Source organism: Seriola dumerili, unplaced genomic scaffold (genome assembly GCF_002260705.1).
Source record: "Seriola dumerili isolate Sdu_G_001 unplaced genomic scaffold, Sdu_1.0 BDQW01000177.1, whole genome shotgun sequence".
Lineage (NCBI taxonomy): Eukaryota > Metazoa > Chordata > Actinopteri > Carangiformes > Carangidae > Seriola > Seriola dumerili.
This window is the reverse complement of record NW_019174432.1, coordinates 332,336-351,938: the sequence shown is the minus strand read 5'-3', so window position 1 is coordinate 351,938 and position 19,603 is coordinate 332,336. Positions and strand designations below refer to the sequence as shown.

Below are 19,603 nucleotides of genomic sequence, written 5' to 3'. Positions count from 1 at the left end.
ATCCTCAGAGGATCCAAATTTTTAGTACCTTTAGTACCTGTGGAGCGCGTACATAAAAATAGCTATTTTTTTCCTGACGCCTGCATAGCAAATTATAGTTATGTAACCTCAAAAAGCAACCCATATATAAATATAGTGGTGGACATACTGCAGAGGAATAGAGATGAATGAACTATGGATAATGTCTGAGTGCCACTGTTCTCACAGTTGTGTCCGGCATTGCCACAGGTTGTGGTGTGAGATTGATACATAGTTGTTACACACAAAAAAAAAAAAAAAAAAAAAAAAAAAAAAAAAAAGATTCTTGAAATGTAATACAATGGTGTATAGAGGTCATTATAATACAACTCACCAATATGCCCTCGATTAAAAAGCATTTCTCACTCTTGGCTGGTCCTGAAGTCACAGCACACTCACACAGGAAAACGTTTAAATTCCTTGATTGAAAAACTATGTGGTTCAACAACAAATCCATTTTTAGTCTTTTTGAAATCCATCACAACATTTGTCTTTTAAAACCACTTATTTCACTACCTGCGGTGGCATGATGGCTGTCTTTTGCTGGGGTGTTTTACTTTCAGGTGTATCCAAAGTACCCTCCTTGCCTTTCTTCCTGGGTGGCTTTTTTATTGGAGTCTTCTTTGGTGTAGGATCCAGCGTTGGGTCCCCTGACCTTGAGCCGTTCAAGTCCTGCTTCTCCGGGCTCTTGGCATCAGGGGTCCCGAGGTCGGTAGTGACGGGAGCCACCATCTTCTGGAGGCTGCTCGAGGTGGGCAGCAGGGGCTTGGTGGAGCCCTGCTGGCTCAATCCACTGGAGGGGGTCCTCTTGGCTTTCTGTGGAGGTGTGGGCTTCTCCCGGTGTCCCTTGGGTGTGGAGAGACCGTTGGTCTTCGTCAGGCCTGTCCCCTCGTTCCTGTTGATGCTTTGGGTTTTCTCCTTCAGCTGAGCAGCCAGCAGTGTTGCAGCCTCAGAGTTCATATGAGGATGGATGACCTTAGGGCTCTTGGGTGGGTCTTTGGGGGTCTCCTTTGGACTGTCAGCACTCTTCTTCTCAGATGAGGAGCTGTGAAAGCTACTAATCTTCTTCAGGGCATTCTGAACAACACCATTAATGTGCTCCATGTGACTGGGACTGCTGTGCTCGTCCCCAGACTTCTTACCTCGCAGAGGTTTGTGTTTACTGGGGGAGCCGTTGGTGTCTGCCTCCTTCCCCTCCTGTTTCTTCTGCTGCTCGCGGTTCCTCTCCTTCATTTTCTGCCTCTCCTCACTCTTGGCTGAGCCATCGCTTGAGCTCCTCTTCTTCTCCTTTGGCACTGCCAGTGCCTTCATTCCCCCCTGTCCCTGCTGCTCTGGCTGCGGAGACCCTGTGGTATTTCCATGTATCCATGATATCTTGGGCTTAGTGGATGGGTCTGGTGGGCGTGGTTTGGGCTTGCCAGGTGAAGGTGGTGGTTTTCCATTGCGCTTGGCCTCTGGTGTAGGAGTGCCATCCCCGTCCTTGCCACTACTGTCATCCTCCTTGGACTGCTTGGAGAGGCGGGCGATGCGGGCGTAAAGAGCCGCAGTTGTGGACTCAGAACCGCTGGTGGAGCCTTCACTGTCAGAAGACTTGAGCAGGGGCTGCTCACTGCCTTCCGGTTTTGTGACACTGGTGTCTTTCAGGGAGGTGTACTCTCCTGCATCGTCCTCATTACAGACGACCTCTGGCTTCTCTGTTGCTGGGCTGGGGCTGCGCTTCTCTTTGCTTTCAGTCACAGATTCTGTGGATCGTTGGCAGATCAACAGGTGTTAGTCAAGGATTATTTATCCAGTAGTCAAAATCAGTTCATTTTAATTCACCTGGTTTAAACATATAAAAAGAATGGATCGAACTTTTCAGATAATATAAATAACCAGACACATTATCAATCAAATTATGTAAAGTGATGTAATTTAAGACAGAAGAAGTAACAGATTTTTTCGAGTTCAATTCATAGACAATGAAACAAACTGTGGCTCAAATCAATACATTTTGTGGTTTAGTCTAGTACAGGGGTCAGCAAGTAACTTTTGCCTCGAGACAATTTTTAAAACATTAATATAAGTAATTGATAAAAATGCAGCTGGAGTTTGCTTTGTTACTGTTCACATGTGTGGCGCTGTGGCCCACAGTCTGTTCTATATGTTTGACTGATTTATTGAACTGGTGTTATTTTTCACACATCACATGTCGCTATTTCAGAGGTCTGTCAAACAAGCAACAGAACCTTTGGAACTTCCAGAACTTTTCAGAATAAAACCTCACAATAGCTTGAAATAAAGCATTGCTAAAAAAAATAAAAAAAAAATTGGTTGAGAGGAAGTGATTCTGTGGGAAACTGTTGCTGCCATGGTGGAGATCTATTTTAGCACCAGGCGCTGTCCAGCTGGCACTGCAGCCCGCGGCCTGATTCTTCAATGTTTGTGTCTGTCATTCACTCTCAACATGGGTAAAAGTAGAATAAGCTTTCTTGCTTTCTTCATGAAGGGGTAAATTCTCTATTTGGGCATTATAGCTAAATCTGGGACTGTCAATCCTGATTATCAAAATAATCTGGCGGGCCAGATATTATTATGGGTGGGCCACTTTTGGCTCATGGGCCGCCCGTTGCCGACCACTGGTCTAGTATGACCACTAGCTCATCGTGACTAATGTTTGCTATTGTTAGCCAACTTTCAAAACAGTAGACATTGCTTGTGTCACAGACATTACTGAGTTAGTTAACCGACTTGATGATTCTCTACTTGTGCTACTATTACATTATGTTTTATCATTTACTTGACTGTTTTATGTCAATAAAAGTTTGTTTTCTTTATTTTGTTATGTTTTTTTCTGATTCTACTTTATGATAGAGGCCGTTGCGTGCTACACAGACTGTAAAACTCTTTGAGGCAAAATTGTTGTTTGTGATTTTGAGCAATTATATCTACAATGATATTGTAGAGAACAGACTACATAGATTTTAAAAATTCAAGAAAAAAACTTCTAAAGAATGTATTACATCTCTGATCTTCACAAACTGCAGCATTTCATTGTTTTTTCTGCAAGGAGACATTATTTTCTTTCCACCATAAAAAAAGCGCTCACATATTATTTAAAGAGTGATATCTGCACCGCTTCATTTGCTGGTTTGTATACACATACTTGAGAACTGGAGCAGCTCCACTGCACAAGATCCTATCTGTGCAAACTCTAATTCAAAACTCTTTCATGATGTTGACTGTAATCATTTTGTGCCTGAGGCTTTTTTATTCACAATCAATTGTTTCAAAGCCCTTGAACCATTCATGGGGAGAATGAGAACAAAACCTAGCTACTAAGAGAGCACTAAAAATACATTAGTCAAACACACACACACACACACACAAAATCCCCACAAACAAAACTTGACTTGCACTGTCAGACTTTCAGAATAGAAACTGATGGAACGGGTGTTTTCCACCAAACTTCAAGGACCTAGTCACTGTTTGGATTTGTGCCATATGCTGACTTGACTATTCCATTTCCTGTTTATACTCCCCTTGGTCTTGAAGCAAAACCTGGACCTAGATGGCATATGATAAACTGCCAACTACTGTATCTCTGTAATGAGATTTACAGAAATGGGTTGAGTCACTGCACGGCACAGAGGGGTCTTGACTTCTTTTGAAACTTGTCCATCAGTGTGTGTGTGTGTGTGTGTGTGTGTGTGTGAAGGGCCCTACATGCCAAAGACAAATTATGGATTTATGTGCGTCATTCCAGATAACTAAACAGTTTATTTATCCTTACGATGACTCACCTTCATGGGGCACACAGTAAACTGGCCCATCATCTCCGCTCTCAAAGGAAGAGAAGGACTCCTGGGATGACCAGGAGGAGGGGGAGGGCTGCTCGGCCACTGAGGGGGGCTCGATGAAGCTGCAGTTGAAGGTGTTCTCTGGGTCGTGGTGGGCTACTGAGAACAGAAAACAAACGCAGAAGCCAAAAGGTCAGCCAGAGGGTATTGTACTGTGTTACAAGAACAACAGTCTGTTCTCACTCACTCTCACAACTGCAGTGGAGTCGTACAAAGCATTGGTTTAAGTGAGTCTGTGGAAAAAATTGGCTTTTACTGGTTTTGCATGTGAGTTAAACACTCACAACATTATTGGTTTTTGAAATCAAATGTAGATTTTTGTTTTGCACGAGCTGTTCAGTATTTTCATCTAATGATGCCATAAGCTAAAGTGATTCAGGTTTTTATCTTCGCAAGTTATAAGAAAGAAACAGCATTCTGACCATCAAATGAGACAGAAAGTCTCAATTAACCCAAGACTAACAGCATTGTTCATGGTGGGTCAACAGCTCCTTGAGACCCAAACTACCTGGGAACCGAGACATACTTTAAAGGTCCCATATTGTATAAATTGATATTTCCATGTCTTTTTTGATTAGAAAGCAGGTCTAGGCTCTGTATTAATACTGCGAAAGTATCAAAGTGCTCAGTCCACAGAGATATGCACACAGCCCGTATTCAGAAACTGAGCCTTAAAATGAGCTGTCAGGATTTCTGTAACTTTGTGATGTCACAACAAAGCAGTCACCGCTTCTCAGCAATGCCCCAACCCCAGCCCCAGCCCACCTGGACCCACCATCCAACCTTGCAGGATTTGGTTTCTCTGAGTGTTTCTCTGAATTCTGCTTTATTTTATTTGATCACTGAGAAAAGAGTCAGCCAATCAGAAAAGAGGCCCAGAGACTCTCTTCTGATTGGCTGACTGACCTGTTGTTGCTAGAGCTCCCGAGAGAGGAGATGTAAAACTACATTGAGATGTTTTTTGGTGCTTAAAACCACAAATATATCTTCTTATGGATCATCATCCATTACTTTACACATTTCTGGTAAAGTTTTGGACCTTTAAAAGATTTCCACAGAAAGCTAGTACATAGAGCAAAAGCGCTTAAAAGAATCTATGATTTTCTTTGAAGTGATGATTCAGTATTTGGGGAAAAACAGCTCTTTCTGAGAGTGAGATGAGAAGATTGATATCAATCTCATCTCCGTGCAATAATTTTGAAGCTAATAAGCTTAACCTAGTGTAAAGACTACAATCAGGTAATGTGAACACCTGCTAGCCTGTGCACAATCAGTGTTGCTGTGCTGATTTCATTTAATTTCTTAATGTGGTTTTCTTCCGTACTTAGATGTTGAGCTTTTGGCTGGCTTTTTTTCACCATCTTCCACAGAATCCTCTCCCACAATGATATGTAGGTCAAGTCATGTTTCTCTCTCCCTTTCTCCCTCCTGCTCTCTCCATCCTCCTTCCTTCCTCTCCTTTCAGACACTGCAGTATTCTGCTGACCCTTCAGTCTCAGGACAGCTGTGGTTTCCGAGGGATACTTGTGGCCGATCTTCCCATCTGGCATGAAGGGTTCTGGCATAAACTGTACTGGGCGTTAACTCGACATGACCGACCACATCAGATGCTCCTGTTTACATGCCCGATGACACATGGGTCCATCCGTTTGTTTAGACCTCAGATAAACCCTCCATGCAAGGAATCCTGAACAGCACCATGGCTAGGAACAAATCCCAGCTCCTTAGCTGTTGTTGTTTGACTGTAACTAAAAAGAGACAAGTTACTTTAAGAGATCTACTGCAGGGCTTTCGCAGTGTCAGATGAAAAATTGTATTTACTTTGTATTTCATCTGCAATATCCGTATATGAGAAGCCCATGTTAGTTTTATTTCACACAGCTTTGTTTGGATTCTCACTGCATCTTCTCTTGTTAATATTTGACATACATGCACTTTTAAAATGCAACTAAACAAGAAAATCTTGACTTCGACCAAATCTGTTTAGAGGTTCTTCTCCCCGTAAAGTGTAAACTGAACATTTCTGATTTATTTTTCATTCTCAAACTGATCTGATGTTTATTCTCTTCCTTCCTGTGTCCATCCTTCTGCTCACACCATGCGACTTTGTGTTGAGCCTTTCTTGCTTTCAACATCGTCTCAAACAGCAAACAGATTTAGTCGCGGTCATATCACAAGTGGGTTATAGACGCTGTTTCTATGTGCTACATAGTTTGTACAAAGCAATTTTCAAGGACTCTTAGGATTTTATCTAGTTTTCCAGATCACAGATTTAAGCTGCAGGTTGCTACTTCAGATGATCTGGTGACATGTTGATAAATAATTATCAGGTTAATTAGGTTCATTTTTATTGCTACACTGACCTAAAACCATTGCTCCTTAAAAAGATTTTCTTACATTTATCCTCAACAAGTAATCTAAACCTCTGTCCTACATGTTCGAGTTTGGGAGTCTAATGTCTGCGAGTTACTTGTAGGGTGGATAATCTCAACACAGGTGCAACGTGTCTACCATAGACAAGTACAGATGTGTGTATAAAAAAAAAAAAAAAAAGGACATACAGACCAAAATAACAAGTGTGTTGGATATGTATGTAGAGGGTATTTCCATCCAAGGGCACTCGTCTATGTGAGTATTTAAAGATATCCTGTTTGCCATACATTTGTAGTTAAGACTGTAGTGACTACACAAATGTCTAACGTGGCACTACTGTTCTCATCGGATTCAAATCAGCTTTGTGTGGATGCAGTATATTAATAACACTATACATTATAACAATATACAGTATATAACAGAAAACAGTAAAATATTTATCTAGAGGAGTGGATGACACAAAAATATTTGTGCAAGGAATAAATAAATGAATGAGACAGCGTATGAGCTCTATCTACACTTCTGCCCTTGCAGGGTCATTACTGTGCAGCAGCAGGCAGATAGGCAGAGGCCGAGGAATGTAGAGCAGCTAACCTATGCAGAGACTTCAGCTAAGTTAGTCAACAAGCTAACACATGGGCATTTTGCAACATTAGTTGTACGCAGTGATGAACAACTGCTGCCCTTGAAAGCTGCTCCCTCCAGACTGCGGGTCTAGCGGGGCCGATCGCTCTGCAGACTGGATGCCACTGTGATCCCTCCCTACATGGAGGCCGACGCACAACAGGGCATTATTGACACATCCCAGCTGCAGAGCTCCACCACCACAGTTGCTCGGTAAGGGAGGGGGTTGGGGGGGTGGGGGTGTACAGACCTGGGGCAGTGGAAGTCTAGAGGCTAGAGACCTGGGTTGGAATAAGAAGGCTGCTAAGTTCAAATGTCTGGCCCAGCTGTGGAAATCTGGGCACAGAATGGGGAATATTAGTTGCCAATAATAATAGGAATCAATATGTTTCAGCCTGAAATAGCCCATGTCAGGGTTACTGGATTGCATGTCTAAACAGTTTAGACAAATACATTACACATCCAACATGGCCACCTCAGAGCCTACAGAGCAGACACTGATCACAACTGTTAACACATACACTATTAAGACTTTTTCTGCCTTTTTATTAGGCAGCTCACAACTGCATGAAAGTCAATCTGAGAGTGTTACTGCAAACACATTTCCAAACCCAGCCAACTTTCCCTGGATAAATAAAGATGAAAAAAGCAGGTGGTGCAGCTCTCAGCAATCACCCATGGGGGAAGCATTTGGACACAGAGGATGTAAGGAATGCCGCACAGACGCGATCTGTAGGGCGTGGAGTAAATATGCTCAGAATGGAATGCAAAACTACAAGCAAACAGTGGTAGTTTTGCCAAGAGGGGAATAGGTGACAGTGTGTTCATGTGGCTATTTCTCTGAGGCTAACTATGCTAACAGAGGAGCAAATGTTGTCTTCCTCCCCTGCTTCCCCCCACGTTCCTTTTTCATTTTCTCTTGCCACATCTGTTGCCACTGACCCTGGTGTGGATAAATCACAGTTCTGACACGGACTGGGGTAAATTTGACCACTTCCTGTTTCCAACCCCTTTGGGCCCCCTCTGGAATGTGTATGTGTGTGTGTGTGTGTGTGTGTGTGTGTGTGTGTGTGTGTGTGTGTGTGCGTAGGACTGTGTAGTCCCAGTCAGCGTTAGGCCGTCCTAATGTTGGCAGACCATGTTTGTGTGGGTAGCTCAACGGAAAAAAAATCAGGAAGTAGAAGACAGACATTGCTCAATTGTAATAGATAAATGGGTCCATGTCTAATTTGTTCTATGAAAATGTAGTAACTTTGACTGTAAAAGACAAAAAAATGTTAAATTGATTATTTGTAAAGGTGTTTGATGCAGATAACGTTTGGGATCTGGCACACTGCTTCAGGCCTTTTCCAAACAAACATACTGATGTCCCACACTGTCATGACAAAGGCAACTCTGTCCCAGTGTTGTATTTTGAACTGAGAAATACTGGAGACAGATTCTAGGTTAAATAATCAGCTGGATAACTGAGGAGGCACGTGCTGCTCACACAAGGAAAAGAAACCAGGTCATCATGTTTTAACTCCTTCCACACCACACTGACTTCAACAGACTTCTTCAAATTGTAATGTCACATAGTGACAATCAGGAAGCTCTGCAACACTGAGCAATCAATTTATCACTGAGTCTACAAGATGTCAGAAAATTCCCATTACAAGTTCTCAGAGTCCCAAGTCCATATCTTCAAATTGCTTGTTTCAGTCCAAAGATTTTCAGTTTACAATGATACAAAACAAACAAGAGCAGCAAATCACTGTATCAACAGGCACTGTTTTCTTGATAAACAATAAATTGACTGTAAAAAATGGCTGTACATTAAGTTTTGGTCAGAGGACTAATTATTTAATTGACTGATTGCTTCAGCACAACTGCAAATGTCATCCCAATATTCTGTCAGTGTTAAGCATGATTGATATCCCACTTCAATTAGGGAATAAAAAGCTTTGCACAATAATAGCTCATCTAAGAATAATTTCATGTATTGAAAATATTGGATTTCTCATATAGAAATGTGTATATTACAGAAAAATATCGCTGCTATTGTCTGGTAAGTACATAACAACCCATTTATCCTGGAACTGCATGTACAGTCCCAACAAAGAATAATCATTATATTGTATGGAGATAAAAGAGATGAAACATCTGCAGCTAACGGGGTCAAGAGGTCAGTTTTCCAGATAACTGTGTATTTTTAAAACTACCTAAAAAAAACCTTGAACAAAAACAGCCATGTTAAACCATGTGTGATGGGGTTTAAAAGATCAGCATATCTCCTCTGTCTGCTATAGAAAAAAGGGGTCACAGACAGATCTGTCACACACCACGAGACCTCCGCATGGAGAGCAGCAGAGCCGCAGTGTCCACCCAAACAGTGCGGCCTTTGATAGCGCGTCACTCACCACCACCCGGGCCCCCCGACAACCACTGGCCGTCTTTTAATAACACAGCCTCCTCGTCAGCCCGAGAAAAGACGATGGAAACGAGCAAAGAAAATGGGAAGAAAAAAAAGCCCGAGTTTAGGGTTGTAATAATATGAACACATGGCATTTGAGGGTGCCAAGAATAATAAGGGGCTCTAAAACCAGTGCATTCCTTTCAAATGAAACCCCATACTCGCCTGGCAGCCACCATACACTTTTCAACCCTATTCATCATCTAAGAGGCAGACTAAGGTAGCACTGAAGTAAAATGCTCACTCTGACTGTCATTGTCTCTGCCGTGTTCAACTGAAGACATTTAAAAGCACTAATAGCCACAGTTTTTACATTCTCTGACATGTCCATTGTTATCTCAAAATCTGAATAACTAAGTTAATTAGGCATTGGCTATTAATGAAGCTAAGAATGATGTGACTTTCCTTAACTTAACTTAACTCAGGCACTTTAGCATACAGTGCTGTACAAGCACCAGAGAGAAACATTACATAAACTGAAGCAGCTTCCGGCAGCTCTGCGGTGGAGTATGAGAGAGAGAGAGAGAGAGAGAGAGTTCTGGGGCTTACCGACTACTTTGGGCAGTTTCTGTCGCCTCAGTGGAATACGGGGAAGTTTAGTGCTGATTCGGCTGAATCGTCCACACAGGATCCGCTTGGCTTTTTTGCTGTTGGTAGAGTTGTCTTGGTTAGGATTGAAAAGGGATGACGCCATGGAAATCCAAATGAATCATTCAGAAGAGGCATATTAAACCTGGCCCTGTGCCTCTTTTGAGGGCTCCCTGGCTGCTCACATTGCTACTCACACTGCAACGTCAATACATAAAAGAACTCAGAATACATCTTATATGCATTTACTCATTTACCATCCTGGTACCTGTGAAATAAAGCAGAAAAGAAAATGTTTTTCTCTATTTTTCATAACCTATTCAAACCTCCTCCAAATAGGAACTTGAGCCCCCATCGTGGACTATTGAGGCGAAGACACCCGTCTGTCACTCACTTGTGGTCGTCTTTGTGTCGACACAGGCAGCAGCAGCACAGCAGCGAGAGCAGGACAATCAGTAAAAAGGAGACCAGGGTTCCAGCCGCAATCACACCCATCCGCTGGTTGGGCTCTGAAAGACGAGATGCAGAGAATTCTGGGTGTGCCACACTGGCGCAGGGAAGCTCTGAAATGCCAGTTTCAACAAATCTCCCTCTCTGTCATCGCTAGCACTAAAAAACATTGGCATGTAGAAAATCATCATGATTTACTAAAAATTACATTCAGACGACTTGAGTATGGGATTAAACTCACTGTGCATCATTTTTATCGATGTGATAGTTAGCTTCTGTAATAAAGATAGAGCATATTGCTGCGTTAATAATTGATTCTCAGTAGCTGATCTGACATGAAGCATCTCGGAGGAAATGAGATTGCAATGGGCTGAAATTCACCACAAATAATTCACTATTAATCTTATCTCTCTCCAGACACAGGATCACTTACCCTTTCACTGCTGATTTCCTGCAAGCAACTTCTTCCCTCCACCCCCCCATCTTTACTACACATCCCCTCACCGTAACTCGATGATTTATTAGCCCCCCCCAAGTGGGATACACCCCAAAGATGATAACTGCTGTATTGCATAAGTACGGACGACATTTGGCACTTGCAAGGACAGATGACACCAGAGGAGAGGCAAACCATCAGTTAAGGGGGTAAATAGTGGTGGTGGTGGTGGTGGCCCCTGGGTATTTGCAGCTGTCACTTGAGGCTGAGATGAATTGTTAGGCTGACTGGGTGCGGCATGTTGTTATTGCTGGTTTGTGAGGGAGGGGAGTAAGGTAAAGTGACAAGGTCTTATAATATCACTGACCAACCTCCGCCCGTCATGTTCACGGGCCAGAATCCCTGCTACCTACACACTGATATCCTCTCCTGCCTGCCTCCAGTCATCACTTTTTCCTCTACTCTCCGTCTCCAAGTTCTCTTTTTCTCTTCACCCCCCCCCCTCTTCCTCTCACTCTCTCTCTAGCTGGACAGGAACAAAGCCAACAAACACAGCCATAAAAAGGACACCGGTCTGGGTCTGGAAACGCTATCAAGGCCCCGCTACGTTAACTCTCCTACTACACACGCTGACCTGAATAGATGTGATTGTTGGTACTCAGTGTATACAGCCAACTATTAGACATTTAATACACAGGCAGCACCAGTGGCATCTGGCTTTTAGGACAAACAGCTTTAGAGGGTTAGAACTGTTCCTGTTTGTGCAGTATGAGAGTAAAAAAATATCTGTTTTGTCTCAGAAAAAGGAGCATTACTTAGAAAAACACTAGTTTCTGACTGCTGCAGTTCACGGAAACCCCTTAAAAAAATCAACACCACAAAGCATGTGGTTATTGTTGAAAAAAATGACGGGTTTCTTACGAAGATAGCAGGCACCAGACACAGGATCACAGTTCTTGTCGTGGCAAGAGCAGGTCTGGTTGCAGTTCACTCCGTACTGGCCAGGTTGACAGGTCATATTGCAGCTTGAGTATCGAGAGGAGACAAAAACAACATCTGTTTAATGTCCATTCCAAGTGACAGATGTGCAAAATGGGACACGGAAAGAGGAAAAAAAAACAAGCATTTTTTATTATGTGATGGAAGTTTATAGGAATTTTACTTTTCTATTCCCAGAGTGTGCTTTATCAGTATCTGTAAAAAACATGCCTCAGAAAACACAAGCTCACTCCTTCAGGTCCCAAGATATATAAGTGTGTGACAAATGCATCAATCCTTTTCACTACGCACGGTGTGCTGCCAAGGGCCAAAAACTGAGGTTGTTTTTTTTTTTTGGGATATTAGGTGTCTTATGACTTACTAGGTGCCGTAAAAGCCCGGGTCACACAGGCACTCTCCAGTCACAACGTGACAGATGCCGTTAAAACAGTGGCTGCAGTTGTTCTCACAGTTCTCGCCGTACGTGCCGTTGGGGCAGCGCACCTCGCACCTATGACACACACAAGGAATGCCATGATTGCAGTCATTTTCAAAATTACAAGAATGAGTCATGGGCATTATCACAGTGTGGAAAATGGTATTATAGCAGCTACTACTTAAAGGCACTGCCATTATGTTTTGTTTTTTTTAAATGATAAAGCTTTATGGGAACAGCACAATATGGGCATGTTTTGTACATGCTTCTTTTACAGTTGTGCTGTGGGTGTTTTCGTACCTGTCCCCAATCCAGCCGGGGTTGCAGTGAGAGCACTTGCCATGAATGGGGTCGCAGTGGTGACCGTCTTTACAGGTGGGACACACTTCCTGGCAGTTTTCGCCAAAAAAGCCCTTGGAGCAGAGCTGATCACACCGTGTCCCGTTCCAGCCTCTGTCGCAGGTGATGCAGCGTCCCTCCGTCACCTTACAGGGCTGCTGGCCCTTGCAGTGCCCACACCTGTGGCCGGCCAAAGAAAGCAGAGAAAAGAATTCTCATTTATCTTGTTTACACAAATCTGATCCAAATGTAATGAAACCGTTAAGAGGATCTGAAACACGATGAAAGCCATCTGTATTTGCATGCTTTGAATTTTTGCTCTAATGATCATTTAAAGAGGGAGATAAACAACACTGAACTCTCGCTGTGTTCTTTTTGGTTTATAGCAACTGCATCGTGTGAGAACGGCCCGGTCCATGGAAGGTAAAGCACTTAGCCTGAATTGCTTTTACATGTTTGCTGATGATTATGGGATAATGTGAATACCGACTCCTAAATCTCACTTTATTATTGCTCCATTAAGTAACATGTTCAAATATTTTAAGGGTTATCAGCTGCAGCATATATCAAATCTTATTTCCTATCAAAACCACAAAACCGCACCATAATATGTATCGGACAAGGGACCTGAACATTAGGCATCTGTAAAACTGCATGTTTCCTGTGTTTTTGAAATGGTACATTTGCTCTGCCAAGTTTCTTCCCCCCACCTGTTCCTGCAGTTTTGACCATAGAATCCAGCAGGACATGGTTCCCTGCAGAACTTCCCACGGTATCCTGGTGTGCAGGTACACGAGCCATCGGCTTGATTGCATTTGCCGTGGATGCACTGGCAGTATCGCTCACACCGTGGGCCCCACAGCCTCTCGCGGCACTGGCAACGTCCCGTGAACTGGTCACACGGTGAACCGTTACAGTTACACTGGATTGCACAGTTCCTCCCCGTCCAGCCGGGGTTGCACAGGCAACGCCCTGTCATGTTATCACAGATGGAGTTGATGCTGCAGTAGCAGTTGTTGTTGCACTGGGGACCCCAGACGCCGGGGTGGCATGTGCATTTGCCCGTCTCTTGATCACATTTGCCCTTTTGGCATAAGCATGCGTTCTCGCAGTTTGGTCCCCAGCGATTGTGGTTGCAGGTGCACTCGCCGGTCAAGTCATCGCACTGGCCGTTGGGGTAACAATTACACTTCCCCTTGCAGTCAGGGCCCCAGAACTGGGCAGGGCACTCTGTTAAAAGACAGTGACGTAATCAGGAAACAAGCAAGAAGTCTTTTGACTTGTTAAATATCCTTAAACAAGAGTGAGAGTCTACTGCCATGGTAGCAGCAGCAGTACCTATGAGGCTATAGATAGACACAGTAGAGTGCCAAATCAAGTCTTGCTGATGTTTAGCAGGTATAATGTTTACTGTGGTCACCATCTTAGCTTAAAAAATGTAGGAATTGTAGGTATTTGATCATAAACCAAACTATTAGACAAATGAAAACTAGCAATCCATCTTGAGGGGGAACATCAATGTGTTTACCACATTTAATGGCATCCGCTTAATGGTTGTTGAGACTTGAGAAAGTTACAGGATCACCACAGTCATCAGATTCATCCTCTGGACACCATGAATAGTGGTACAAAGTTTCATGGTCATCCAATAATAGTCCTAATAGTCCTGGACCAGCTGACTGACACACCAACATTGCCATGCTGCTGGCATGATTAAAAACCCCAAATTCTACTCATCCTATAGTTTTCCATTTTCAGTAGGAGCTAAAAAATGTGACCTTTTAACATCAAGGCAAAGAGGCAAAAGGTAGAAATGCTGATAAAAAAAAAGGAAAAATAATGCTTACTAGTGTCACAGCTAGCTCCAAAGTATCCGTGACGACAGCGGCATTCATTCGGCCTGACACACACCTCATTTTCCTTGCAGGTAAAGTTGCCTTCACAGAGAGCTTGAGTGGACAAGAACAGGCCACATTATTCAACTGGCTCGCACAATGAGCTGTGTGACTGTGCACTGATAAATGTTAGTGCTACGTTAATGTTAGTGTTGTACATACGTGTCAGGCATTCATCCCCTAGCTGCCCCCATCCACCGCAGCACACCCATCCCGATGACCTGGAAAAAGAGAGTCGGAATGAGAGGGACAAGATGAAGCACCTAACTGAAATGCGGTAAAAACAAAAACAACATCCACACCCAACCCGTGCTTCTTTGATCTCACACTTCTTATTGATGTGGCTTCTGCAAACGTATGCCGGGCATCGTACATGACGCATATGCTTAGCACATGGTTGCATAACTTTCTGAATATGGGTCATTCACATCCAACTGTATGCGGTACTCAAAAGGGCCCTTAACCCCTGAATCTGCAGTTTATCGGATTCTTTGGCTTTCCACAGCCTTCGGGGAACACTGCAAGAGGAGTATGAATATTCAAGGGAAATATTTAGCAGCCACGTTTTCTGCTTGTCAGGAAAGGACGGATGCGTCTCTTCTTCCTCCCACGCCTGTGACCTCCGTGGGGCCCCTGCAACACGTCAGCTTCCCTTAAAGCGTTTGAAGACGGCAGTTTGCTTTCAGTCAGTGAGCAGAGAGCAGAGCTGGTTTTTTTAATCCTAAAAATAGGCACGTGGTAGATAACACAGGCCTAACCTCTGTATGCTTTCACTTGTTATGAAGGAATAAATAAGCCTTTTACCACATATAACACGGCGTTGGATTGAACTTTTAGTGGCTGTGCTGCTCCAAATTCTGACAAACTCCAGATAAAATGTATGCAGTTGACCCTTGTTGACCTTTACCACACAGCCAGTCCATGTCTGCACTTAGGGAGAAAGATTACATTCACTTTTTTGTGCCATTAATGCAATGTTTTGAAGCAAAGCTGCGCTCCTGTTTGCCTTTCATTATTACATAAAGAATGTACCAACTAACTTTGCCAAGGACTTCAATAGCTGCTCTTTCACTGATTCAAAAACACATTTTTCTACATCAGTGCTGAAAACATCACATGGCTAACAGCTTTTTTTCTTTGTTCCCAAACAGTTTTTTAGGAACACGATTCTGGAAAACAATTAGTGTTGAAGGCATCATCAGTTAGGATGTATTGCCATTCCGGCTACAGCAGCTGATTTTGCAATGTTCAGACACGTACTGGAAAAACTGACTGGTGATGATAAATGCTGAATTACTTCCCTCTATTCATTTGATTCAAGTCAGAAAAAATAAAAACATAATAATGGGCATAATGGGAAAAACAAGCAAGCAGAGAGTGGCGAGTTCACTGCGATGAATGTTTGAGGGCAAAATGTCCTATATATATATATATATATATATATATATATATACACACACACACTGCATATATCACACTGAAAACTTCACAAAGCACAAAAATAGGCTGTACTTTTTAGGGGTAAATGACAATTTGTTGCCCTGCAAAGCACAGGAAAATCTGTGAGGTGACAGGACAACTTCCAACTTTTGAGGAGCAGCTCCTGATTACATTGCATTTCATTCTGACTGCACTGAAAAAAAAAATGCAATGTGGCTTTTCTGATAAGCTATTTTCAGTTTTGCTCCAACAACTTTGACTGCAGAGGAAATATTCTTTTTCTTTTTTTTTTTTTTTAGTTTACAGAGTCATCAGTCCCAAATGTCTGTAAAAGAGGTCAAGTTATGTTACAGGAAATAAGAGATACTTCAACAAACTGTAAGCACATGATTTCTTATCACACATCTGTTACAGCATATTGGAAGTTGAGCTCTAGATTACATTTGCTGCTTCTTGCCTACCACAGTCTCAAAAGTTATAGACATCTGTCTAACAAGCTTGGACGCTGCAGTCAGCAATTGTGGACTTGGATGTTTTTCTTTTTACACTGCAGACATTCAGGCTCAGCTGTTTTCCTAGAGGTCATCAAGAAGTGCTTTTAAGTGATTATTTCTCACATGCTTGATATTTATGATATCAACTGATAACCGAAATATGTTCTTTTAATAATATTATAATAATAATAATATAATAATAACTTCTCTCAACTGTCCAAAACTTCAACCACAGTGTGGTTATCAAACTGTGCCACGAATGCTGTGAAGGTCAATCAGAGCGCCCCCTACAGAGCAACAAAACATTGCACTCCATCTGTTCCAGATGTACACATCTGTATAGCTGCTCTCTTCAATGGGCTCCTCCTCCTGCTATACAATGAACATGTTATATGTAGAAAGGAAAGAGGTCAAAGTGAAATACTGTGTTGAAAAATAACAGTGTTGCTAAGACTTCTTGATATATTGAAACTTTAAAAAAAAGTTAGGTGATTTCACAACAAGTTAACGGTGACTCATTCTAGTGAGAACCGCTATTCGTGCAGACGGTCAACACTGCAAAAAATGTCAAAAGTATTAATGCCTCGTACTCAGTTTTAAAACACATTTTTCTTCAAAATAAGTGAGGGATGAGCAGATACCACTTGTTTTCCATGCAAGCCCAACTCTGGTTGGACTATTTTCAAGAGAGAAATAAGGCAGAATGGGGCAGAACTTACAAACAAGTTGATTTTTCATTTACAACCAGTTGAATAAACCCTTATTTTCCTCTGCAGTGATGCTTACCCAGGTGCTTTGCATACATTCCTGCCTTTAGGGTTGAGTTCTTGGCTGAAACTTGAGCAAAAGAAGAGACAAACCACCGCAACGACAGCAAAAGAGTTCTTCACTTCCATTGTACAAGCAGCAGCATCCTTCTAGACGCCGTTTTTACTCCGCATTTCCCTCCTCCAGAACTAACAATGGTGGCTTTTCACTTGTGTTAAACACTCCAAATTTCTTTCACGCACATAATCCAGATGTATCTTGCTTAAGAAATACGAAATCCTTAGGTCTTTGAGGTGTTTTAAAAAGTCTTGCCACCACCTACGCCATCGAGAAACTCAGCAGCAACAAAAGTGTCCAGCGACAACAATCCCACCATCTGAAAAGTCACAAAACCAAAACTCGACAATCACAGTTTTCTTCATCAACCTTGTTCTCCTGCAGTGCGCCATTTATTCCATCAAAGTTTCTGAAAGAAGCCATCATGCAAAGCTGAAGGGTCCAGACACATAATGACACAGAAATAACTTTTTTCTTTTCCAATATAATGTCCTCAACGCGTGCGGAAACCTGTGGATTGATGGTAATCTTGACAAAAAAAATATTGAGACGAATTAGCTGCCTTTCGCTTTGTCCTCTCTGAGGAGACGCGCTTAATCCGTAACTTTTGTCCTCTCTTGCGCTCTCAGGAGTGGCAGGAGGGAAATTCCTGATTTGTTACTCTATCTTTGGCTTTGTGCGCCATGTGTGCGCCACCAAATTTACATACGCCAGTGTGCAACAGGGTCTGTTTTAATGGCCTTGGTTAAAAAAAAAAAAAAAAAAAAGGGGACTAATTTTTTCATTTAAACAAACAAAAAGTTAATGGAAGTAATTACGATGAAAAAGCATTGCTCTCATATGAAATGAAAATTATCACTGTTGTCACTATTGTCATTGACAGTCTTTTAAGTGTTTGAAATTCATCACAAAAGATTTACAATTATATTTGTAAAATGATTTGTAGAATAGTAACCCACTTGAAAACACTAATTTACTGTAATCTTAATTTAATGCATGAAGAAAGTCTGTGTGCTTTTGAGTGTGGGGGGTGGAGGGGGCAGGAGTGCAACAACTACATGTGAAACAATGGCTCCCCCATCTGTTAACAGGAACAAAGTGATTCTGGCATATGGCACCTCCTGGATTAAATCCTGTAAATGCAACTCCAAGGTCTCCTCACCACTGACAGCGGTAGAAAGGAGCCAGGAGAAATGTTTTTTATTGATCATATTAGATGAATAATGACATCCAGTCCAATATCTTTTTCCAACAAATAGTTGCACAATCATACGCACACCTCATTCCAGTGTTAGGCTTTATGGATCTCCAGGGGTCCTTGGAAGGATTTAGGTCCAAAATAAAGTTATTCATGACCCTTCTACAAAATGTTATGACATGTTTGTGATTTAATTCTACTAGTGTAATTCATGATCCATATGTCAACAAAACCCACTGCCAAAATTTAAAAAAGACGAATGTTCATGACCAAGTTTGACAGGTCTTTTATAAATGACTCAATATTACAACTACAAAGTTACAAAGAATAATTATTTTAAATGTTGACTGTAATTCATTTGATGAAGAAAATACACAAAAGGTCTTTAAGTTATGTAATTAATGTGCATTGCTATGCCTGCCTGCAATGACTTATATATAACTCAAACATGACATTATTTGCATTGAAAATTACGCTAAAAAGGTAGAGTAGGCTACTCAGAGTAATTTATTGGTAATGTGGGCAAATATGAGGCTGATTTACAGGTATCAGCAGCTCTCTCTCATTTTCAGTGCTTTCCAAAGGGGTGTGGTCTTTTTCCTTGTAAGATAGGTTTTTGAATTGTTTGTCTCAAGACAACCAGTGGTCAAAGAAATATTTAGGTCCTGTAGTACAAGTAGCTACAGTATATGACACAATGGATATATACTGAATTACAAGAACAAAGTTCACTCAAGTAAAAGTCAAGTAGTGCTCATCATACAGAGTGAAATATTATATATTATTATACTAACATATTCATATAGCTGATAATAAATAATATTTATCATTGGATTACTTGCAGTCTCTAGCTTAGTTTTGTTTGTTGTTTTTGGTTCTTAATGTATTTATCTGACTTGTTTTTGTGAACTGTCTCTATCAAACAATTTTAATGTTGTAACTGGACAAAGAAGAGCTAATTTTAACTAATTATAGAATACTGTTGGGTAACTTAAATAAATGAATCTGAATTGTTACTGCATATGTTTTTGGTGGAGCAGAGGTATTCTTAGCCCTAAGTAAAGTAGAAGTAACTTACTCAAATGAGTGCTGAAGTAGAAATTGTACTTCAGCACATGAAGCTACTTTGCTTCTGTCCACCACTGATAAAACCTTTAGCCTTTCTTACACTGCAGCACCAGTGAAGTTGAGCAAATGGCTGAAGGTTTGATTAAACGC

General features: G+C 41.8%; 1 protein-coding gene across 1 annotated transcript; it reads right to left on the bottom strand.

Annotated features, from left to right (window-relative positions):
* Positions 1-309: 309 nt before the first annotated feature.
* Positions 310-17,801, bottom strand: scarf2 (scavenger receptor class F member 2). Its single transcript, XM_022752797.1, has 11 exons — positions 17,149-17,801; positions 14,591-14,649; positions 14,381-14,482; positions 13,244-13,763; positions 12,495-12,713; positions 12,141-12,269; positions 11,702-11,805; positions 10,289-10,403; positions 9,856-9,953; positions 3,801-3,956; positions 310-1,760 (listed from the first exon to the last, which is right to left on the bottom strand). Exons 1-11 carry the CDS (start codon positions 17,256-17,258, stop codon positions 523-525), a joined length of 2,850 nt encoding a protein of 949 aa, XP_022608518.1. The 5' UTR covers positions 17,259-17,801; the 3' UTR covers positions 310-522.
* Positions 17,802-19,603: the final 1,802 nt, after the last annotated feature.

Bases quoted from the DNA above. Each gene is read 5' to 3' on its own strand.
- scarf2 (XM_022752797.1), bottom strand. From the start codon at position 17,258: ATGGAAGTGAAGAACTCTTTTGCTGTCGTTGCGGTGGTTTGTCTCTTC. The intron at 13,764-14,380 runs GTAAGCATTATT...GTCTTTTAACAG, and splicing joins TGGAGCTAGCTGTGACACTA to AGTGCCCTGCCCAGTTCTGG. The intron at 12,270-12,494 runs GTACGAAAACAC...TGTGTGTCATAG, and splicing joins CCCGGCTGGATTGGGGACAG to GTGCGAGGTGCGCTGCCCCA.